Source organism: Chamaea fasciata, unplaced genomic scaffold (assembly GCF_029207755.1).
Source record: "Chamaea fasciata isolate MVZ Bird 193981 ecotype frontalis unplaced genomic scaffold, bChaFas1.0.hap1 SCAF_14, whole genome shotgun sequence".
NCBI classification, from domain to species: domain Eukaryota; kingdom Metazoa; phylum Chordata; class Aves; order Passeriformes; family Sylviidae; genus Chamaea; species Chamaea fasciata.
The window spans coordinates 992,700-1,017,950 of NW_027094099.1; the positions used below are offsets into that span (position 1 = coordinate 992,700).

The window sequence follows — 25,251 nt, forward strand, 5'->3', positions numbered from 1 at the left end:
AATACCAGCAGAGGAGGCTCTTCATCCCACGCAGCAACACCAAGCTCCTTGGGCCACTTCCAGCACACTCCAGAGTCTCTAAGTCAGACTCAAGCAGGGAGACTCTCCCAGACCAGCCCTGCTTTAGACAGCAGGATCCTGTGTCAAATTACGTGCAAGCTGATGGATAACTTCCCAGCTTCCATACTTTCAGGTGCCTGCAAACTGGAGACTGCAGTTTGCTGTGAAGTTGAATGGAATGCTGTATTTCAGGAGTGGAGCAAAGTTCTTCAGAAGATGTTTTTAACACACAATGCTGTCAGAACAGTTTATATAAAGCTCCTTTCTACCCCCACATTTCTTTTGGAAATACGGCTAGTGGAAAATCTGTGTTAATAAAACAGTGTTCAGAGAATTTTTCAAAGATGCAAAACCTCTTTTTATAGTTCAGTCATGAACAGGCTCAGGAATCTGAGTGACCACTGGTCTGGAAGGGGTGTGAGACAGACAGTGACTGCCAGAGAGAGGAAAACCTCTCATCAACTCTTTGGATGTGACTTGTGTTACACAAATGTGGCTGACAGGAGGCTTTATTCATCAGCACACCAACTCCTTCATGACCTAATACATCCTCAAACTGCCTCAACAAGCTTCAACCCCAATGATTTCAGTAATGTAAACACAACGTTCTCAAACCTTCTCAACAAAGGTTACCAAAGCAAGATTATTCTAACAAGGAAAGAACAAAAATTGAAGATGTGCAGAAGGTGCACGTTCCAACCAATTAAAGCCCAATTTAAACTAGGCTTTACGTGGGCACACAGTGCCCTCGTGAAGTTTATCCCACATTGTTAACGCAGAATTAGAGACTCTACAAATGAAGAAGGCCCAAGGCTGTCCCTGAGCTGCTCACCATAGGCCCAGCTCAGGATTGCTCACCAGTGGAGCTGGCTGGACCTGCAGCAAGTGCTTTTGGCACTACTGCAAAGGCAGGAATTTTATTTATTCTCTTAGAAGTGCAAAGTCAAGATACTTAAAAATGTTTTTTCCTTAGTGCTCTTTGCTAGCACTTCACACTTATGTCCCATAACATATTATCAGCCAGTTTTAATCCAAACTGTCACACTGCAGTGCCTAAATTACAATTAAAACAATCTTACAAAACATCCACAAACCAACGACGACAATGGTACACACCAGGATATCTTGGGTTTGTACTAAAGCCACACCTAGCTGTGCTCTGGACGCACCTACGTGCTCTTGACTGTATAAAACCTACAGTCAGAGATTAGGGAAAAGAGCAGGCTTTTGAGTTACCAGTTTATGCAGGAAATTCTGCTTAGTCACCACCTTTTTTTTAGGGATTAGACATTTAAACCCTTCCACTATTCTGCTCTGTAAAGAGGAATTTCTCTAATCCACAAGAATTTTGATTTACCTGCTTGTAGGACCCCTTTCAGCTGGCAGTATCTTACAACTATTTCATTTTAAAAGCAGACAGATTCCAGTGAATTACAACCCTTTAAAAAATTCCCCTGCTTCCCACTAGAGATCTCTGCACACTAACTTCAAAAGACATGTATCTCCTCCTGTGTTAAACACAGTTTCGTCTTTCCTGCTTTTGTACAATTAGCTGCTGCTCAGACATATCACAGCTCAAAATAAAATCACCACGTTAGGAAACCAGAGGGTGAGTGGAAACATCTTTCACCTTCCATGGCAGAGAACAGCAGAGTTTTTGCTCTGAAGCCCAACACAGGACTAGGAGAAGGAGCAGGTAAGAAATGAATATTCCAGTGACTCCCAGTGCGGGAGAAGGACCCATCATACTCACTTAAAGGGAACCCTGGCAGCTGCGTTCAGGTTGGTGGGAGAAGTCACCATCTGAAGAACATTTTCAAGTGCACTCAGCCCTCCTGCAGCCCGGAATGCAATTTTATCTGCTGTGTTCTGAAGAAATACAAACACAGAAGAGAACCAAGAGAAATTAAAGAAATGTCCACATAAAGGGTACCTCTGACAGTTGTGGATTCTGCCAATGTAGAAAGTCCTTAAAACATTTATTTATTAGGTTGGACACTTTTGAAAAAGAGCCTTTCACTGCTCGTGCACAAGGAAGAGGCTTTCTAGAGCAGGAGTTGAATGTCTCAGGAGGTTTTTTTTTAACTTATAATATATACATATCCAGTACTACACAAGTAATACGCTCGAATACCATATTTTCTGTAAGGACATACAATTACAGGGATTTTAATAAAGTTCATCTTTACCTGCTGCTATTATCTTTGTAGCTATACTGCTTTGTAGGATTTTAAAGATGCAGACAATCTCTAGATAGGTAATTCCTCCTTTTTACACACTTCAACAGGAGACACCCTTCAGGCTTGGTTTATAAATATGCATAAAATAGCTTAGACAGATCCCTTTATCCTAGGTGTTCGCAAGGAACACGCATACAGCAAACAGAATTTTACACTTAAATACCATCTTGTCGTTGTTCTCACAGTTTGCAAATGACTTGGGTTTTGCTGCAGCAGATCGAGTATTTTAGAACTCACGCTCTTTGCCTTTCCTGCAAAATCGGTTTGATCTCCTCTTTTTAAAACAAAGCAAGAAAGATGTTCTTATTCTCTATTTCTAAGCTGCTAATTTTTGTATAGTTTTATTGGCAGTTTGTATTTGATCATCTTGACTTTGCAATGATGATGATATTCTAGTTAAAAAGAAATAATTTCTTCTTTCCCCCCCCCAGTGTGGCAAGCACTTCACATACATAGAAAAAAATGGAAGTCCTCTATAAACACAATTATTGTTAGTCTGTAAAGAATGCATTCTACTGTAACAGACTGTGTAACAGAAAAAAACTCCTAATGACTCTGACAATAAAGTATTTATTTGAACAACTACAAAAATAATTAAGCAGCTGTAATATGATTTACTTGGGCAACATTTTTCCCCATGAGATCAGACATTACACACAGAAGTACATATCTGACTTTTCATTTAAATCATGCAACTCTCTCTTCATTCGGCCAAGCAAATACTGTATTTAATTTACAAGCTACAGAAAACCATTCATAGGAGTCAGATACTCAAAAAGGAAGCATTTCCCACAATTGGTATGAACTGCATTTAGATTTTTAGACAACCAGAAGACTTATCTTTCAAGGAATAACTAGCCTCAAATGAGTGGAAATCTGTGTGCCAACTCACCAAGCAGTTAAGAAAATCGACCAGTGATTTCCTACAGGCTAGTAATAAGTATAATTTCTAGCAGTTAATTTTAGCCCAGTGAGCCTTAACTGCAGAGGTTTTTTTGAGTTTCATTCATATATTCTTTCTCAGCTTCCTCTTCCTCCCATCTAAAAAAAAAAATCTCAAAACCCTGCTTCCTTAAGCTCCCTTGGCTCCCAATAACACTTTCCACCAACTCCTGCTAGGGCCATAAAGAAAAGGCCCAAACAGCAAAGAAGCACTCCTGCCATAAATCACCGTCACTGACTTTCTCTGAGCACCCTGGCTCACGGCCACAGCTCTCCGAGCTCCTGCGCTGCTCCCCCCGCCCAGCGCCGCAGCACCCCCAGACAGAGCCCAGGGCCTCTCCAAGCCTCCCCTGCTGCCTCCAGGGAAAAGCTCCCAGGTGTGAAGAGAGATGCTGTTATCTGCAGAGTGCCTTTCCCTGGGAATGGGCACACCCTGGCAGTGCAGAGCAGAGCAGAGCAGAGCAGAGCAGAGCAGCAGCGCACCAGGAGCTCAGAGCTGTGCGGCGCAGCACCAAGGGCTGTGACACTGCTGATTTATCGGTCACTGCTCCTCCGGCTCCAAGTGTGCCCAGCACTTGCCACTGCTCACTTTCCCCATTTCCCATGGGAGATTATGCCACAACCTATTAGCTCTTGTGGCAAGAAGTCTTTCCTGTCATTCAGACCAAATATGCCCTTTCTCTATTTCATCCCATTACTCTGAGTTATATCCGATTTATTGCATTCATTTTGTTTGTTCACTCAGCAATCGCTCCATTCTTAACTTGAACACTGCTCCCTTCTCCTGCTTGGCTTGTTTCTCAACTCTATGTTCTCTTTAATGCTAAACTCCACCTCTTATATTTTTTCCTATGAACTTTTCTGATCTGTGATTTTTTTCCAGAACTCCTCTTTTCTCCAAAAACACCTGGTAATGACGTGTCCAGAAAGGAACTTCCCCCTATCTCAAATCAGTCACTAGAGCCACACTGAAAGAAGCAATGTCTCCCTTTTATGAGGGGAGGTTTTCACGTATCTATTTTAAAAATACATACATTTTTGAAGCTGTTTCGTTTCCTATGTGCTCTCCTTCCATTTCAATCTGGAGCATCTCTTGTTTCATAGACACTTTTTTCAGAGAGCCTGGTTCACTTCTGTCTAATATTTTACTAAAATACAGGTCTACTTGTCAAAGTACAAATTTACATTCTAGAAACTTCTGCTACTACTACAGTTTTCTACCAAGCAGAAGGGAGTCTGTAATTTCTTCTGATTTTATATACTTTAGTTGTATGTCCTATCACTCCTCTTTCTAGATTACTCATGAACAAAAAGAAATCCCTAACAATGTGCGTGGAAGAGAGGACAAGCTTCTGGAAAAGGAAGATACAACCAGCAGTGAGGCTGGGGAAGATCCATGAGCACAGTATTTGTTACCTGTGCTCACAGAGATCAGGAAAACTGCCACATAGGGACACACGGCTTTTAGCACGTTTAATACATTTCTCTCCAGTGATTCTTTTAAGATGGAGAACTCTCAGGGCTTCTATCATCCATTTCTTGGAAGGCAGTGGTGATGCTGAAGTAGCTGCTGGTATCTGGCACGTGTCAATGACCTTGGTCCCCACACGAGTGTCCAGCTCTCAGGAATCCCAGGAGCACGCACAGCTCCTGGAGCTTGGCCACGGGAGCTGAAAGGAAAACGTGCCCTGTCCACAAAGGAGAGAAGAGTCACTTGAATACTGCACTGCCAACGTTTGCAGGGTGAGCACCACAGGACTGGAGGGAACACTGGAAATTGTCCCTCAGCCACCCACGCCAAGACCTCGTACGGGCGAGCCGTTAAATAGAAATCTCCCCAGTGCTGAAACACATTGTCATTCCATCTCTGAAGCAGCCAACTCACACCAAATGATTTTAAAATATATCTGAATTAATTCCTACTTGAGGAAATTTTCAAATTTTAAGTATTTTTATATTTATCGAAAGAGATCTCTCTTGGATCATAAAACTAGGTGAGTGAGACATCTTATCCAATTTGTCTTCCCCTCAAAAATGAACTAACATCCTTGAAAAATGATGTCCTGTAGTGCTAAAGCTTTACATTAGCTGATACATACTGTAACAGGAATTCAAAAGAAGTGGACTGAGACATCTCAGTTACTCAAAAGCCCTTGTTCACATACTTTTCTTACTGAAATTGCTCCCTGCCTGAACGTGGGTCATAATCAAAGACCCTTTCAGGTAACTACAACTTCTACTTTGGTGGCACCCAAAGCTCCAAGCGGATTAGGCATCATGTGAGTATGAAAAATGATAGATCCTACAGGGAATAAATATTAAATACCTATTTGAAAAGAGCATAAACCAGCATTGCATGTTTCTGCTGCTTGAAAGAAGCCTCCAGGCTTCTAATTTGGACTCCCAAATTAATTAGCTCTCCTGTTGATGAAACCTGTTTTGTAATTTCACTGTAGGAACTGTTCCTTGAGTAACTGTACATTCAGATTGGGAAAGTTATTCTGCAATCGATACCATGGGATTCATGTCCCTTGAACAACAGAAAATAAATAAACATGTTTCATACATTGTTTTTAAATAGTTTGTAAAAATTTGATTTGCTAATACGTATTTTCAGAAATTCACAACTATTCAAATAACATTTTTAAACAATTTGATTTTTAAACACAGGAGGATTTCTATGCTTTGAAGTTCCTTGGTGACACAGGAGAGCAGAAACAAATGAACAAGTAAGCAAAAATTATTATTGCTGTCATCTCTGCATTTTTTAACAGAGATAAGGAGGCACAAAAACCTTGGGGACGCTGCCTAGATGTGTCTTAAACATCAGAAAAACAAAACTGGAGATGCAGTTCCTCAGAGCAGCAGACACAGCACTCAAACCCAGCCCATGAAAAGAGTCTGTTCTCCTTATCCCTCCCAAGCCCATCGTTGGGAACTACAGTGCTCATGTTTGCACAGGAGGAAAGCCAACCCAGCTGATGTGACAGGAAGCATGTATTTAATCTCTGGACCATTATAAACTTGTCATTTGAAGCACACAGCCTCTAACTTCGGCAGAACACTGTATGAATCAAGCAACTTAGTGCCAAGTGTGTGTACACTAATGCATGTGGCACAGTAAACAGGAACAGTGATAAATGAGACAAACCATGGAACCATTTAATAGATTAATTAGGAATTAACCATATTTAAAAACTTAAAATTAATCCTTAAAAAAAGGACAAACAATCAAGACAGCTCCCTGCACAGTGGGCAAGCATGGCTGAGTTATTTACCTACCTGTTACAACACCTTAATGGATTTGAATTTCCCCTCTCTCTTAGGGCTTGAGTGACAACTGACTAATAGGATTACAGGCTCTGTTCCAATAATACAGCTCAGCTACATGCCAGCAAAAAATGACAGCCTAAACCTGAATTACATGGCCTGGGAATCCATCCAATTATTAACTAAAGTAACTGTTATTACCTAACCTAATCAAAGGAGAAGCAGCTGTTAATCTTTGGTGGCCTGCAGTGTAGTAGCGGTCAGACTGGATGGACTGTCTTTGTACTTGACTCCTCTACAGACAATAATTACGTCCTTTGTGATCAAGAAGGAAGGGCTTCCTAACCTTTCAGACAGCGGCAGCAGATGGGGAACAACTGCCTGTGTGTTCATTAACAAGATAGGGTAGATTTTATCAGGGTTTGGCATCTGTGGCACCCTTGGAAGCACCACTTAGCCGAGGACACAAGTATGTTTGGCAAATTCGAAAATGAGCAGGCTAAATAGAAAGTTCAATATAATGTTTTCATCTCATTAGCTGGCATTTGGTACAGAAAAATACACACAGTGCAAAAAAGAGTGATTTACACATATGCCCCGTCCTACCCAACGTGGCCAACAAAGAAACACATGAAAAGGCAACTGGCCTGTGCTGGTACTTGGCTGGCTTTTGTTGCACTCATTAAAGCAGTCTCATAATGTGAACTGCGTGCTGCAGAAATAAAATCAAACTGGGGGAACATGCTGCTGAACTTATACAAGTCAGCAGGTAACACGAAGTAACACAGAGGGAAGTAAAGCCAGCATTGCTTTGCAACAGCTTTTGGGTTGTGCATTCCATATTCCAGGAGAAAAGCGAGGCCAAACCCTGCCCTGCACTGCTGCTCCCCTCTCTCTGCACAGGGCACTGGCAAACTGCGGCACTCGTAGAGCAGAAGAGGTCAGAGCAATCTGTCTCACCAGGAGGCACCACAGAAATGTCACTTAGTTTATGGTGGGGAAGGCAAAACTACGCTGGGATGACAGTTGTGGAAAGACCTGAATGGGAAGAGGTCTGATAATGCACAGGAACAGCTAATATTGGGAAGCTGGAACCGAATGAATTCAGGTGAGAATAAAACGGGAGTTTCTTAATGCCAAGAGTAATTAATGATGAGCATAATATACTTAGCATATATAGTCGACTCTCAATCATTTAAAGTTTTTAAATCAAACCTGATTATCTCCTAGAAAAATATGATCCTAGTTAAATCATAATTTATTAATTTGGTGCAAGAGAGATTGGGTGAAATCCAATGTCCTGGACCAAAGTACTCACTTCCATGCATTTCTCCTGTTAAAGTATTATTATTAGTTAATAAGTAGAGCAGAATCAGAAATAACGCTGAGCTTTAATAGCTGAAATGATTTAATGCCAGCTTTGCTATCTCTGCTCCATGCAACTTTAGCCCATTTTGACTACTTGAAATATTTTTGAACTAACTGAAATACTCTGGTGTAGATCCTCCCTTAAAGACAAACCTCCAAAATAAATATTTTCATGTAGACTAAAAAGGAAATTGAGCAAAATTATTTTTCCTTCATTAACCTAAAGAACATTTTCTGCTGGTCCTGCAGAATGTTCAAATCAGAAGCTGATCTGGAGAGCCCGTTTGAACAGACCTCAGACACTACAGTATTTCAGAAGAAATTATTTCTGAATGGAACCCAAATACTTCAAAACATGCTGACTTCTATTTCTGAAAGAACGCACTTGTGCAATTCTGTTCTAAACTGTTCATTGATGGAAGAAATAATAAATAATTAGCAAAATATAGCTGAAGTTCATCTTAAGAATTTTTTCTTTCCTTTTAACTAGTGTTTGAAGATTCTATCTAAAACGCCAGGGGCTAAGAAATGCAGTTCAAAGCTTGCTTAGAAAAACAAACCAGACAACTGAATATTGGGTTGACTTCTCCTTTTTTTTTTAAAATCTTTCCTCTCCCTTCAAATAAATACACAAGTATATCTACATGCACGTACAAATCCATGGACACATTTGTGGCTGTAGAAAATCTACATTCTTTGAGTAGTTCTCCAGACTTTATACAGTGAAAATCCCTGGAGAGTACACCAAAGTAGTATTTTTTATTAAAATAGGCAATTTTGCTCCCTCCAACACTTCCCTTTAGTGAAATTAGTGTTACAGTAATCCCCCACTCCATGTGAAAACCTCAAACCGGTTTTCAAACATGAGTGAATTCACCCAGAAACAAATGAAATTTCAACCACTGAGTATCAATGGAAAGCTAGTTTAGGATTAAAACACGAGCCAGAACTGGCTAAGTGTCATTTGAACTGGAGGGAGCTATTCATTCCCATCAAGGAATACCTTTCATGTGTTTGTATCCATTTCTTCCTCCTGCACTGCTTACGGGTTAAAGCTCCACAAGGGAGACCTTGAGAAATGCTCCATCCCACCTTGTCCTGCTCAGCAAAGTGCAGATTCTGAAGGCTGAGAGGTGATTTTGAAGCCTCAGAGGAAAGGCAGCTGTTCTGTGTTTCCTCAGGTAGGAGTGGAGGTTCTCTGGCACCTGCTGGAAGAGGGGCCTGAGGAAGGTGTTTCACTCCCTGCACAAGCTCAGCACCTGCTCATGCCCATGGAAAGGTGCCTCTGGCTGCTGAGCCATCTGGGGAATACTGGCCTTCCATCTCCATAGCTCAGGCAGGCCAACTGCAACCTCACAGCCTGCATTTAGCACGGAGGAAGACAAATGTCTAAGAATAAAAGGGCTGAAAAAGCAAGCACTTGATACAGCATTCAGTTGCAATATAAAAATGAAGCTTACCTTTTTAACTGTATCAAAAATAAAAGAAGAGGTATTTTTTGACTATCCTCTCTGAAAGTCTACTATTGACAAGCAACATAAAATTTGTTCAGGCCTAGGGACAATACCAATACTAAAAAACTGATTCTTAGGCCTGTCCTGAAAACACTAAACATCCTGTGCACATAAACCTAATTTCTGTCTGTGCCATCATACACTTAATTCATTTTTCTGCTTGCAAACATCTGCCCACATTGTCAGGTCAAACCAAATTCAATAGGACTCCTTACTGACTCATTGTATGATCTAATTGAACAGGATGAGCTTTATTTACACAATCTCCTTCCGAGTTCTGCAGTGGCTTCTCAGTTCAGCAGTAAAGTCCCAGAGAGGCAGCCTGTTGTAATTCTGTTGACGAGGACAGGACCCTCACAGCCCTAATTGTGAAGCCACAAGAGTCAGTGAAAGCCATAAAGGAAAGACAGGTAAAGATAAACCACTGAATTCCACGCTCTCTGTTCAGCCACTTTCAGCCACGCCAAGTAGCATTACAGGAAACAGACAATATTGCTTGGGAAAGTAAGAATTATCCTCATAGATATCCTGAGAGACAGCACTGAGCATTGCAGCACTGGTGCTTATTAAAAATAAATGTTTGGTCTATTTATAAATAACAGGGCATCTAGTAAGTGCATCAATTAAAGGAGGAAAGCAACAATAGAGCTTTAATAAGAGCAACAACAGCTCCTGCATCTCCACAGATGGCTCCATTAGCTGAGGCCAATTTGACTTTTTCTGACTAATCGCACAAATCAAAGTTCTCAAACAGGTAAACAGAAAGCAAAATTACACAATCTTGTCCTGTCCTCTCTCGACATTTATTGGAGAACGAATTGTCCAGTGAGTAGGAAAGTCAGGCCTCTCTGAAGACTGAATCTGACAGGCTATTATGTTACAGGTCGTAGGTTGGAGGCAGAGTGACAACTGGAGTCCCCGATGATCATGAGACAAAGAGCATGGCTCATTGTTCAGTGTCCCCTTTTACGGGGGGTTCAAAACTCCCGGGCTTGGACAACTGAATGGTGGGGTCCCAGCACCACCCAGCTCACTGGCCAGTGATATGTCTGCACCCAGGATTGAAAGGGGTTGGCTGGGGTCCCTGCTGGAGTTCAGATCCACCCTATCATTTTTACCCAGGGACTTGTTCTAGAATGAGCTGGGCTTGGCTGAGCTGGATTTCTGTCATGGCCAGATTTGTCTGTCCAGCTATGTTGTGACAACAGGTCACTACCGAGAGCTGTCCGCCACTAGAAAGCAGCCGAGTTCTGCTGAACCCAGACTATGAAAACCAGTGCAATCCAGCCAAAGTGAAGATACTAAAATTATGTGGGAGAGGACATGGAGAGGGAGCAGTGGCTGTTTAAACACCTGTCTTAAAGTCAAGGGCATTTGAACTCTAGACAAAGCTTTCACCCTGATTGCCTTGGGTGCTCTCTAGTAACCAGCCCTCAGACCATTCCCCCACGAGCCCATCTACAGAACAGCCACAAGGGACTGTGGGGCACAGGAACAGCGTGGGTTTGTGAGGTGCTGCAGACACCAGAACAGACCACGAAGGCCTCTGGCTAACATGTTCTCATGTCAGAAGTGATGGTCTCAAATCACTGCTGAACTTAAAAATACTTTGAAGAAAATATGTGTGTATATATACCACCAGACCAAATTAAACAAAAACTTCTTTAGAAACCACATTAATCATTACTTTATAGTGATTTCTAAACTGGCCTCTGCTACTGGCAGAAATGTGCCAGGGTAGGGAGGTCTCCTCACTGAGAAGAGGGCTTTAATGGCACTAAAACATATCTCTTGTCTAGTAGTGAAGGAACTTTGCATACCCTGGAATGTATAAATATCCACTGTATCCATTTTGATATGATGTATTAGTTCTAAACTGACGTAGAAGTCTGATCTGACAGCAAAAGCCACAATTAGTACAACACTGGAAGCTGACAGCATTTAATTACATCCTGCAGCAGTTCTCAACTACACCCACCGAGCACAGAAATTAACCTCCCAATAATCTTGGAATAAGGACACTGCAGAGCTTATCTGTGAACTCAACTTGCCTTTTAATACCATTTCCAGCAAGCAAGTTAAAAAATATTCTGTGACTGACCCCTAGTAAGAAGTTCCTATTTATATGTTCATCTTGGGGAAAAGGTTAATCCACAGATTACAGAAACTCTGGGAAAAGGAATTATTGATGAGATAAAGCTGCCTTGCCCAACCTGCAGCACACAATACACACCTGACCTGTTGACTTCTTCCAGGCAGTGACAGGAAAAGGCTGCTTGGGTGGGAAATGCTGTCCAAAGAGCTGCTGCTGTGTTTGCCCACAGCCTCTGTGCTGGGACCATCAAATCTGCTGCTGCAGTTGATAGAGAAGGGGATGTTTCTACTCCAACAGCAGCCTGGATCATCTGCAGATAAACTGGTAGCTACAGGACAATGCTGACAGCCCAGGCTTTGAACACTGCTGAACCTTCTTCAAGCTGTGTTGGAGTGGCACTGTGCATCACAGACACTCAGTGCTGATCATCTAGACATTAACATTCTTTCATTCTCACTCTCACAGGCTTTAAAGAAGTGAATTAATTTTAAGGAGGGTTACTCATATCTCGCCTTTTCCAACAACTGTATCTGCTTTTTCCTTTCTGGAGTTCATGCTCTGGTTCAGGTTCTGTCCTTAACACTTGCAACAAAGGATGTCTAAGTACAGAATTCCCTATGTTACTTTCTATGTTGGCAAAATTATTAGATTTTCAGTGGCAATATACAAGGTTCCAAGGGCTCGAATTCTAGTTGTAGCTAGTAAAACATTTTTGTTTAAACTTATTCGTTTCTTATTTAAAAAAAAATTAATTTTTAAAACTTATTTTTATGTTTTGTAGTTCACTGCCCTTACTAAAGTTTGGATTTTGAACTTTAAATTGGCTTTAAATAGTTATAATTCAGTTTTACATTTGATTAATTACTTCCCTTCATGTGGAATCACTGTAGCTTTGGAACTGGCTACTACAGGAATATCCTGAGCTGAAAAATTAATGGATGGATTAAAATATTAACCCACTATTTGCATAGAAATACAGCATACATTTAGCTAAAATGGACCTTCAAAGTTTTAACTCTCATTGCAATAAATAAGAGTACCAACTACTTTTACAGAGAATGAAACCTGTAAGGATGAAAGCACAGTTAAGGTGGCATGTAGGTGTTTGTTTTTTAAAACTTTGGCTAGGAAATGCCACTGCCTGATATAAAAGCAGGCTTCTTGGTGTAAACCAGTGCACTGTGCATGAAAATCTTCACCGGGCCAAGAGCCAAAAGACACAGGAGAGAAAGGCAGAGGTCGCACCGTGACAGCACCAAGGGCTCTGCAGGGCCCCACTGAGGCATCGCAGCGGGAGGTGGAGAGGAGCAGGCTCAGGGCCTCTCCAGCTGCTTTCACCCCATGCCTTCAGTTTGAGCTTTCATGCTTTTCAGCTTCTCTGCTGCCTGGGGATGTAGTTCTGAGCCTCACATTAAGTGTTAGTAAGATCCCTTCACAAAGTAGGTAGACAAACCAAATTCCTTCTCTGATGAAGACCAAGGACAATGAGTCCAAGTTGCAGGCCCAAAAGCAGAAACAACGGTGGATTGAAGAAGGAAAACAAGAAAGGATGGGACTTCACAACCCAAAGCTGTAATTGGACAATTAAACCCCAATATGCAAATGGACCAAAACTGATAAAAGTGTAAGACCTGGTGACTGGTCATCCATTTTTGTGACCATTCTTTGTCCACCTTGGGTGTAGCCCTGGCCAGGCTCTTGTCCTGCTCAAGGTCTATCCTGGAGGCCTTCAATAAATTTCTGCTTTATTCTCTAGTTCTGTCCAGTCTCTGTCCCAGGTCAGCCTTCCCAAGGCACCATACCCTCAGCTATGGATGTGCCTTCAGCTGCGGCACAGCTCAGCCCTGCTGCCAGTGCCCTGGCAGTGCTGCAGCCCAGCTGCAGGGCTCTTGCAGCGCTGCACACGGACAGATGGACACCCCGACATGCTCACAGACCTCTGCAATGCAGGGACAGCACCAAGAGCCCTGGCTCATCACTGTGCCTTTTGGACTTTGGGCATGCAGCTGTTTCCTTTTGAAACTAGTACCGTGCATATGTGTAGTTGTATTTTTTCTGCAGAATTCTGTGTGATTGCAGGTTTAAATTTTGTCAGGATACACAGGGATTATCCAGGTAAGTCCCCTGTGCACCCACACCAGAGACAGCTGCTGTAAGCAGCTTAGCAGGAGAAAGAGCTGTGTGATTTCCAAGCACAATGGTGTCTGAACCTGTTGTCAGAGAGAAATTCTACTTCTGTAAAGATTTATGACTTGTAAGGATTCAAAGGACAGCTGCTGTTTCCGCCAGTGGTGTCCTCTACTGGAGAGGAAAGGAACGGGCTGATCCAGAACCACCCTGCCAGGAACACCTCCCCCCGCTCACAAACCTGCACACAGTCTGCACTCCTGACCAAGCTTTTCACTGCTAGAGTAAAGCCTAAAGGCAAACTTTGTAAAGCTTCAGTCAGCCTAGGAAACGAACCTGCTGTGAGGCTGTAGAGAATGATGTGTGTTAAATGATATGCAGATACTGTGCCTGCGTGTACATGCATGGATATACGTAAGATCACAAAATACAGACAACAAGGGTCAAGCCAGAGGTTCATGATTTAGGCAAATTCACTGTGACAGTAGTCTTCACTCTTTTTCATATATAATGCTTTTTTGGACTTATGTGAGATGGTGAGATGGCAATTCTCTCTTTAAGGGCCACACCAGTCTGCTATACCAGGAACACACAGCTCCTTGGGTGCAAATATCTGCAGCACCAAAATTAAATGCACAAGAGTTTGGGAATCACAATTCTCACTATATTCTTAAATATACTTTAAGCAACAATACTGAGTCCTAATAACAGAGTATGTGCTTCTAAAATCTATTTTGTCTGTATACATATGTCATATATATATTTATATACACATACTCACACATAGACACACACAGGGCAATTTGAAATCTCGGTAGAGATATTTGAAGAAACTTCTCACATGTTCCATTTAACACTGCTTTCGTTCCATACATTATCTCTCCAAGAGTTTTTAATTTTATTGTTTCTGTTTCTGATGATGAAGAGTTTGTATTATTGGGGGGATTGTCCCTCTTCACCCTGGCTATGGTCACCATCCCCAATGGGCCCAACAGTTTAGAGAATAAAACATAAATACAGGGCCAGAGTGTGTTGTTAGAGCCAGCCATTTCTGACAGTCTTTACAACGGGATAAACACTGTCTGTCTACAGTCCCCATGTATTTGAAAGCTACGACAAACATTTTACTGAAATGTAAATAACTGACATCACCACCGCTCAAACAGGAGGCTGAAAAATCTCTCTAAAAATCCCAAACCCAAAAACATTGCCTGACACAAAACAAACCATTAATGGTAACTGAGAGAGCATGTTTTAGAGATCATGAGCATTGAGACCCTTTTTTTAGAAAAAGGATTAAACCACTGAAGTCAATTGCTAGCTCATATTCACACATTTTTCAGCCACAAAATGACACCCTTCTCTAAGGAAGTATATTTCCCCCTGACATCTGTTTTCAGTAAGAATATTATACTGAATCAGTAATGTAAAAAACCATACTCAAACTTAGCCTATTGAAAGGCAGCTGCTTCTAGATTTGCATGAATAGAGCTAGTAAGGAACTATAAGCACTGTGGCACAATTTATTAAAAGCCTCCTGTTTCATTTTGGTTCCACTTTAATTCCACACTTTGTAACTATTTATTTTGCAGTCACTATTATTTACTGAAATTTTTATAGCACCTAGAGAGCCTGAAGGAGATCGGGGACACAGCCTTCCTCAAAGCCATCCAAAATTACAGTAAGTTTTCTGAACAGAAGCAGTGAAATCTTGTTTGTAGGACTTTGTGCCTCAGCTGTACTGTTTGTGCTGGGCCACGGATCAAACCTGCGTCCTGCTGCCGTCTCAGGAGCAGAGCTGTAAGAGCTTCAGCCAAACCGCTTAGTTAAAGGAACCTGATCACTCGTGTTGTGGTGGAAATCTTTTTCAAACTAGTGATCAGTAAGAAGCATCATATAAAAGCAATTCCAGTTAAGCAGATTAATTGTTGCCCTTGAATTCCAAAAATCATGAGGTTCCCTCAGCATCCTGCTGAATCTCTGTGCCATATTCCCAGTCGGATGGACAAGAGTAAATGTCACATGTAAGTGCTGTACAAATTTAACTGCAGTGTTTCAGCTGCAGCTGAGCCAGGTGAAAAGGCCACTGCCCTCAGCTGCTGTCACCATCCTTACAATGGCAACAGCCCGCGTGTCCCTCAGAATAAGTGTCTGCCAACCCTGCCCAGCACAGACCGATCCAAAACCACACAGGACACTCCGAACGTTTAAAAGTAGGACTTTTAAAACCTGAAGGCAAACCCAACCCTCTCTAAACAAATTTTGGGAAGAACTTTAGGGAAGGGATATTCTGTCAGCAAGTATAAGGATGACTATCCGAGAGGCAGTAACCTCTGACCCAGGTCAGGGTCACAACCTTAGAAATGTAAGTACTTCAGTCAGCTTAGGGTCTAATGTCTACAAAGGAGACATTTTTGAATCAGTAGATTTTTTCAATCAGCAAGTTTTTATTAAGTAAATCTCACCTCTTTACATAATAGGGAAAATAGATGATATAAGAATAAGCAAGTTAAAACTGTAGCTGCAGTCACACTAACAGGATACACTGCTCTCAATATCCTGGCTCCTAAGAGTTCCCTATTACAGGATACTTCTGTGGGAGTGCTCAAGGCAGACTAGAGCAGTTACTTTGGGATTCCTTGCACATCTGAAACACACAGTTGCTCTTGGTGATGGATGTGTAAAATTAGTCCATCACGGCATGAACATGCATAAAATCAAAAGAATCGTGGCAGGACAAGTGCTCTGGCCCTGCCACTTCAAACAGCAGCTCTGTCTTCTGTAAGAGCATCAAAGGCCCATTCATAAGAGATCATAAACCGAGGGTTATCAGATCTTACTAAGAGCTTGAAGAGCCCCATATGACATCTGCCAACCTCAGGCCAGGGCTTTCTGGTAACATTTGCACGCATTCTGCTGTTGTGACTCTGTGTGTTTATTTTCTTAATGTACTTTTCAACAAAGTAGAGGTGAAAGTGAATACAGCTTTCTTCCAGGATTTCTGCCAGACAGGGTGAGATACATAAACCCAAGCACTGCCTTCCAATAATGCAGAGCACACCCAAAGCAGCAGCAGTACCTGCAGGACACACCTGGGGCACAGCACACCAGGTGTACACAACACTGGGATTTGTGCTCCTCGCCTCCTGCAACACACGGCCTGAGAGGCACGAGCCTATTTAAAACTGGAACCACGTGGTGGTTTATGACTTTAGAGTACCTCTTAAGCATATTTAATTGAAAGACACGTGAACCACATGTTTCATGCAGCTAATGGCCACGCTCCAAGTCAGGTCCTCAAAACCTGCACTTCAATTTGCTTATTCTTCAAAAATCCTTTTCCGGCATTGGACACAGAGCTCCTACGTTTTGTAGAGTTCCGTCCAGCTTAGCCAATGTGGACATATCAAGAAGTGTCTGGAGATCTGACACCTACTTGGAGCAAAACAAAGCACATCTCTTTCATTTGTTAGCGCTCAAAATATGCTGTGTAGCACAGGGATCCAGCAGCAGTGAATGGGGAGCAGGTAAGGTGCTGCAATAAACAGCCCGGACTCCAAAATACACAGTGGTTAAGATGCATCTTTGCCTGAGAGAGATTTCTCAAATCTGAGTATCTAGAGGATATATAAACCTTTCAGTTAGCATTAAACAAGCACTTCTTGCTGTATTAGTGGGATCACTTGGCCCCAGGAGCAGAATGTGCTGTGTCCACCAGAGCAGGAAGGCAGACACAAGAGCAAGTGTGACCACAATAACCATGCAGGCATGCAGCACCCCAGAATGTTCTCACACTATCAAAGAGGTTCAGAAGTGAGAAAAAGCCTTATTCAGTACAGTGGAACACATCAGATGAAGGCCAAGTCCAAACAGAAATTGTTAGTGTGATCTGATTGTACCTGGAGGCAAATCCCACTGAGACAGGGCTGCAAATCTTTTTTGTGTGTGGCTTTGTGATTCAAGTTTGCATAAATATTACACCCCACCCTTTCAGGCTGTTTTAACACAGTCATGGAATTTCTAATGAGCTGAAAGACCCTTCCTCCTGTTGAGAAATTTAGCGGTATATATTTTTCTTATTTACTGTTACCAACACCAGCTCAGCAATTTATTTCATCATTTGTAAAACCAATCTTTTTTTTTCCCCGGTGAGCCTGAATACATACATTTTTCACGCAGTGTAAACTATTAACAAAAGAAAGATCCAATGTTTCACAGTATGAATGAAACTAGGGCTTTTGGATCAATTATATTTAGTAATAGTTTTGCAGGACTTCTTGTGAGTAAGAAGAATTTCTAGTTAAGTGGCAAGGATCTATTGTAGTGAAGCCTGTCCTCCCTCAGGGCAGCTCTTTATTCAAGCCAGACCATTAGCAAGGGTAAATCAATGTTATCAGCTCACACACACTGACAGCTTGTGTGGTTCCCACTCCCCCTTCCTCCCCCCACATTAGGTTATATTTTTATGCTCTCCAGGGAAATTCAATTAACAGTGTCAGTCTCCTCCTCTCGGTCCTTGACTGACACCATCAGGGCTCTTTTCAGTGCCCACTGACATGTAAGATGTGTCTGCTGATTTCTGACTCCCAGGTTAACAAGAGAATTCCCATCCCCTCCTGCAAATGACCATGTATGATCTGTGCTACAAACACAGCAACAGCGACTGAAATCAATCCTTCTTGACCTTATTGATCAGGACACCCAGACAGAAAAAGACTTCTCCAGTAGTTCAGTATGTTTTGGGGGTAAACCCCCAAATTAACAAAATAACCCATGTCTACTAATACTATCAAATTTAGTTTTTAATTCCCCACTGCAGACTCAACAGCTAGCAAAACCATGTCAACAATTAATGAGTAACACTTCCCTGCAATTCACATCTCATGTTAAAAAAATCTCAGCAGATGACTACTAACAAAAGGCTGGATACAACCCCACATTCCAAAGAGTTTCCAAGGATTATTTAGATAACTTTCAAATAGATTCATCTTTTCATAGGAGTCATGCAACAACATGATTTCTGTATTTCGAAATGAATAAAAAATGGATTTTTCAATAATTAATGGAAACACTGCAAAATATGAAAATGGCACAGCTCTTTCAAACACACTCTTAAGCTTGATGAGCAGCTCCAAGGAACCACCAGAACACACAAGGAGCCCGTGCATCTCAGGCAGCCTCTAGTATTTAAAAGCATGTGCCATTAACAACTGTGTTCTCCATACTGACTAAGCCGTGAAAAGCATCAAGCAGAGCTCTCATTTTCACAAACATCAACTCTGAACCACAATGATGCAACCCCCTCCTCAGATGTCATTAATTTGGTTTCTTCCAGAACCAATTTTCATTATATTTTGATTATGGATAAGAAAGAGAAGTATTTTCTAGTGGTTGAAGAGAGAACAGAACATAATGTTCCCACTGAAAACTGAAATACTGCGATTCTAATGGAGCAAAAAAACCATTACAAGTCACAAAGCACTGTGGCAGCAGACTGACCATGAGGAAATAGGAAAAAAGATGCAAATGCAGTACTATCAATAAAAAAAAAATCCAACATTTACCATCAAGCAAAACCTGCTCTGCAATCATATCACTTTCAAAAAGTTAAAAACCTAGAAATATCCCACATACATGCACATCATACCTTCCTCCTCCAGCAAAGACCCACTGACTTTGTTGAACTCTGGCAAAACTCAACAGATTGGTGCTCCAGCAAACCTGGATCCAATTCCTTCCTCTGTTTTCTGCTGATTGGTTTGGCCCTTACTGTAAAAGCTATTTGTGGGTAAGCACTATCAACTAGATGACTGCAATGACCCAGGTTAAAAACAATCCTCACCAAAATACAGGGGAAATAAGTGAAAAGTGTAATAGCAGACACTGCCTGTTACACAGAGGTCATTTATCCTTCAACATCTCACATTAAACATTCACAAATCCAAACCGATGAGACTTGAGGGCAAAACAATTTATAGGTCAATCATAAGTCACAATACCTCTTTTTCCAGAATCCGAGAGATCTCTCCTAAAGTCCTGTCCAGACCAGGAACTTTGTTGTTCCCCAAGGAACAGCTATCCTGCATTTGGAGGTGCTTCAGAAGGTCTTTTGCTAACCGCTGCAACCTTCAACAGAAAACAGAAAACAAGGAGCAGTTAAAGCAAAAACTCCCTTATTAACTTACATCTTTGTCATGAACCTCCGGTAACACTGAAGGAATCATGAAAACCTATGTTAAATATTATTATCATCTAGTCTGAACAGGATGCTAAACATCCAAGGAGATATAGTTGGCTTGGAGTGACATTCCACTATCCACTTTTTCAAGGAAACAGCACAGATAGAGAGTGAACAGTACAGCCATAAAGGTGTTTTATTAGCTACATTTGTTTCTGTTTCCCTATTCCCCTTCCACAGCATTTCCTGCTAGATTTTGCCATCCTCATTTTCAAACGGTCCACCCTATTTAAGATGAGTAAGGGAAATGGAACAGCACGACCACTTGGCTGATTTCTTATAGGCATCATTAAAAAAATGGCTCTTCAGGGTTATCTGAATAAGAGAAAAGCTTTGCAGCCTACCTCAGAAAGGGCATTTTATTTAATTTAATTTTTATTTAACAAGGGTCAGCAATGAAGCCAAAATGCAGAGGTGGGAGTGATGAAGACACACACACGGGTTAGGTTTCATTTCAGTTTTACACATCTGCACTTGGGCTATTCACATGTGCTCTCCTGCTGGGCAGTGAGGGGAAATCCACAGTGCCAGGGCTCAATCCTCTCACCCTAAGGTCCAAAATACAGCAATCAAAACACACTCAGAGTTTATCCTTCTGTGCCTTGACTGTGAAGGTGGAGACCTCTCTCTCCGTGGGAGCAGCAAGGCAGAGGAGACAAGGCTGCCAGAGCGCCTTAGCTGGAGACTGAGAGCAGCCAGGAGAAGTGTCATCCTGTACTTTCCACGGCTTTGATGTCACTGCCTCAGTGTCCCCTCCTGGCTGCTCTGAGTGACAAGGCTCAGGGCTTGCGGGACCTTTGGTTTCATCTACTGGGCAATGTGCACTGAAATGGGACAAAGCCGGTAACTGAGCAGGAGGGGTGGCAGACACTGCTGGGACTGGAAGCCTACACATGGAAGTCTACAGGAAGAAAAAAGAGGGCAAAGATAACAATGCTCTTCATAAAATGGGAGAGATCAGTGTAAAAGGGCCAGAAGGCATTCACAAAAGGACCACAGCACAGAGTATTGGAAAACAAAAAGATTACATTAACCAGTCTCCCAGAAGTGAGACAGGAGATGGAATTGGAGATTGTACCACAACAGTCACACTATACTAATATAAACATATATATATATATATATAAAATCTCCCCAATATTAATTTGGGGAAGAATAGAGAGTTTCCACTTAATCAAGAGACAACAGGTACTCTGTGTCTTCTCTTTGAAAAAAATTAGGAACTTCATCAGTAGCTTTTCAAGATATGCTGAAGATACATGCATGTTCTTGAAGTACAAAATAAAAATGATTTGTAGAATTCTGAGTCTTGGATTTCTTATCATCTTGTCAGCTGAGCCCACTAATATAAAACCAGGATTTTTCTATGACAAGAAAAATAAAAGGAGATTATATCCTGATGAGATTTTTTTGCACTGCTATTTCCTGTGTGGAAAATGAGGTTGGAGGAAACCTCTGTCTATCTCCATAAGCCACAAGCTAAAATGGGAAACCAAATCAAAAGTCAAAGCCCAAATAACTGCGGGACTTGGACAGTAAATCAAAAGACCACAGCACCAATGAGAAGTGGAACGGCTGCAGCCCACAAGCAGAGTATTCTCACAGAGTGGGATTTAGAATGGCTATTGCCTTGGCAATATCCTAGCACATTAAGCAAAAAATACTTTATTTCTTTGGTATATCTACCCAAATTCCATGATTAAAGCAAATATAAAGTCCACCACCCTATATTGTAACTTCATCTGACAAAAGACAGCAAGACAGGTTTCCATTTGCTTCATTTAACATCACAGGAATGGAATTCCACTAGGATTAACCACAGAGGCTGAAGACTAATCTCCATCAGGCATCAGCATACAAAATGTGTGAGGTTTATCAAAACTCTACTCACAAGGACTCAGAGGAGAACATAATCATATTACACTGAGCCTTCAGCTGACACAACTAACACAAGTGTCTTTTTCTTCAGTCTGTTAAGAAGCTCCATAAGTTAAACATCAGGTTCAGTTTCTGTCCTCAGTTTAGAAACAACCAGTACTAACTCCTCAGGAAAAGCTTCCAGCTTTCCATTTCTTCTAAAAGTCTTTCTGGACACTTTTACCAAAGTTCAAACTTTCTAAGCATGTGTTCAGCATCACAGAGTAAGAAACTGGAAGAATGAATTTCCAATTCTGCCCCATTAAAGAATTACCTCTTACATCCTCATATCCTACTGCAGGGAGAGTCTTCTGCCAAAAGCAGTCAACAGACGCTGTGTGACCACATGGGGAGGAGAGGGGAAATAAAATCTGCCTCCTCCCACCCAGTCAACCTTGGAGAAATGATTTAAATATCCTTCATACTGACTTCTTGGCCATGTCACAGAAATAAGAATAATTTTTAGACTGTTTCAAAGGAGTAGAAATCTATGCAAGAGGACTTGTGCTTGGATGCAGAATTTGCCATTGCTGTGAATGGATTTGGAAAGAGAGGGCTCTTTGTACACACTGGACTCCTGGTATGCACGGGGGATTACTGGGACATGGCATCCACACCTGATCCAGTGACTCTGGAAATACCATTGAACCCAAATCCAAACATTCCAAGACAATTAATAAGTCCTCCTTCCGTCCCCCAATTTTCACTCCTAAAGCCATACACAGAATGATAAATAACTGAAATTTTACTGTGCAGGATAAAACAGAAAGTTAATGGGGTTTTTTTTCCCTTAAATTATTTACATCTCACTTATTATGGTTCTAGTACTCCTCACAAACAGATAATTCAGAATGCAGAAAAAATATCAGAAGGACGTAAAAGGCCCTGATTTGTCTTGGAACATTACCATAATGTAAACTAATAAATTGCATGTTCAGCAAAAACAAACAAGTATCTGATCCTTTTTACACTGCAAACAGGAAAATAAGGGATATTGATATCAAAGGTTTCTAACATGGGCTAAATACTTTTAGCAGGTTTAATATATTTTATAGGCCAAAGGAAAAAGATCTGTCAACATTTCCAGGACACTGCCCCCACTCCTGGACACACTGCCCCACTCCTGGACACACTGCCCCACTCCTGGACACACTGCCCCCACTCCTGGACACACTGCCCCCACTCCGGGACACACTGCCCCACTCCTGGACACACTGCCCCACTCCTGGACACACTGCCCCACTCTGGACACACTGCCCCCAGTCCTGGACACACTGCCCCACTCCTGGACACACTGCCCCACTCCTGGACACACTGACCCCACTCCTGGACACACTGCCCCCACTCCTGGACACACTGCCCCACTCTGGACACACTGCCCCCACTCCTGGAGACACTGCCCCACTCTGGACACACTGCCCCCACTCCTGGACACACTGACCCCACTCCTGGACACACTGCCCCACTCCTGGACACACTGACCCCACTCCTGGACACACTGCCCCCACTCCTGGACACACTGCCCCACTCCTGCACACACTGCCCCCACTCCTGGACACACTGCCCCACTCTGGACACACTGCCCCCACTCCTGGACACATTGCCCCCACTCCTGGACACACTGCCCCACTCCTGCACACACTGCCCCACTCCTGCACACACTGCCCCACTCCTGCACACACTGCCCCCACTCCTGGACACACTGCCCCACTCCTGCACACACTGCCCCCACTCCTGGACACACTGCCCCACTCTGGACACATTGCCCCCACTCCTGGACACATTGCCCCCACTCCTGGACATACTGCCCCACTCCTGCACACACTGCCCCACTCCTGGACACACTGCCCCCACTCCTGGACACACTGCCCCCAGCCCTGGACACACTGCTCCCACTCCTGGACACACTGCCCCCACTCCTGGACACACTGCCCCACTCCTGCACACACGGCCCCACTCCTGCACACACTGCCCCACTCTGGACACACTGCCCCCACTCCTGGACACACTGCCCCCACTCCTGGACACACTGCCCCCAGCCCTGGACACACTGCCCCCACTCCTGGACACACTGCCCCACTCCTGCACACACTGCCCCACTCTGGACACACTGCCCCCAGTCCTGGACACACTGCCCCCACTCCTGGACACACTGCCCCACTCTGGACACACTGCCCCCACTCCTGGACACATTGCCCCCACTCCTGGACACACTGCCCCACTCCTGCACACACTGCCCCACTCCTGCACACACTGCCCCCACTCCTGGACACACTGCCCCACTCCTGCACACACTGCCCCCACTCCTGGACACACTGCCCCACTCTGGACACATTGCCCCCACTCCTGGACACATTGCCCCCACTCCTGGACACACTGCCCCACTCCTGCACACACTGCCCCACTCCTGGACACACTGCCCCCACTCCTGGACACACTGCCCCCAGCCCTGGACACACTGCTCCCACTCCTGGACACACTGCCCCCACTCCTGGACACACTGCCCCACTCCTGCACACACGGCCCCACTCCTGCACACACTGCCCCACTCCTGCACACACTGCCCCCACTCCTGGACACACTGCCCCCACTCCTGGACACACTGCCCCCAGCCCTGGACACACTGCCCCCAGTCCTGGACACACTGCCCCACTCCTGCACACACTGCCCCACTCCTGCACACACTGCCCCCAGTCCTGGACACACTGCCCCCAGCCCTGGACACACTGCTCCCACTCCTGGACACACTGCCCCCACTCCTGGACACACTGCCCCACTCCTGGACACACTGCCCCCACTCCTGGACACACTGCCCCACTCCTGCACACACTGCCCCCACTCCTGGACACACTGCCCCACTCTGGACACACTGCCCCCACTCCTGGACACACTGCCCCACTCCTGGACACACTGCCCCACTCCTGGACACACTGACCCCACTCCTGGACACACTGCCCCCACTCCTGGACACACTGCCCCACTCCTGCACACACTGCCCCACTCCTGCACAAACTGCCCCACTCCTGCACACACTGCCCCACTCTGGACACACTGCCCCACTCCTGCACACACTGCCCCCACTCCTGGACACACTGCCCCCACTCCTGGACACACTGCCCCACTCCTGGACACACTGCCCCACTCCTGGACACACTGCCCCCACTCCTGGACACACTGCCCCACTCCTGCACACACTGCCCCACTCCTGCACACACTGCCCCACTCTGGACACACTGCCCCCACTCCTGGACACACTGCCCCCAGCCCTGGACACACTGCCCCCAGCCCTGGACACACTGCCCCGCTCCTGGACACACTGCCTCACTCCTGGACACACTGCCCCCACTCCTGGACACACTGCCCCCACTCCTGGACACACTGCCCCACTCCTGGAGACACTGCCCCACTCTGGACACACTGCCCCCACTCCTGGACACACTGCCCCCACTCCTGGACACACTGCCCCACTCCTGGACACAC

At 43.8% G+C, this 25,251-nt stretch overlaps 1 protein-coding gene across 2 annotated transcripts in view; it reads right to left on the reverse strand.

The window, feature by feature from the left end:
- The window catches only part of SCAPER (S-phase cyclin A associated protein in the ER), a 140,358-nt gene that overhangs the window by 47,192 nt on the left and 67,915 nt on the right, over window positions 1-25,251 (reverse strand). For both annotated transcript variants that reach the window (XM_066196170.1, XM_066196171.1), the window contains 2 exons: window positions 19,616-19,742; window positions 1,814-1,929 (listed from right to left, as the gene is read on the reverse strand). In XM_066196170.1, coding sequence (XP_066052267.1) covers window positions 1,814-1,929; window positions 19,616-19,742 — 243 coding nt within the window. The remainder of the gene's footprint in view (window positions 1-1,813; window positions 1,930-19,615; window positions 19,743-25,251) is intronic.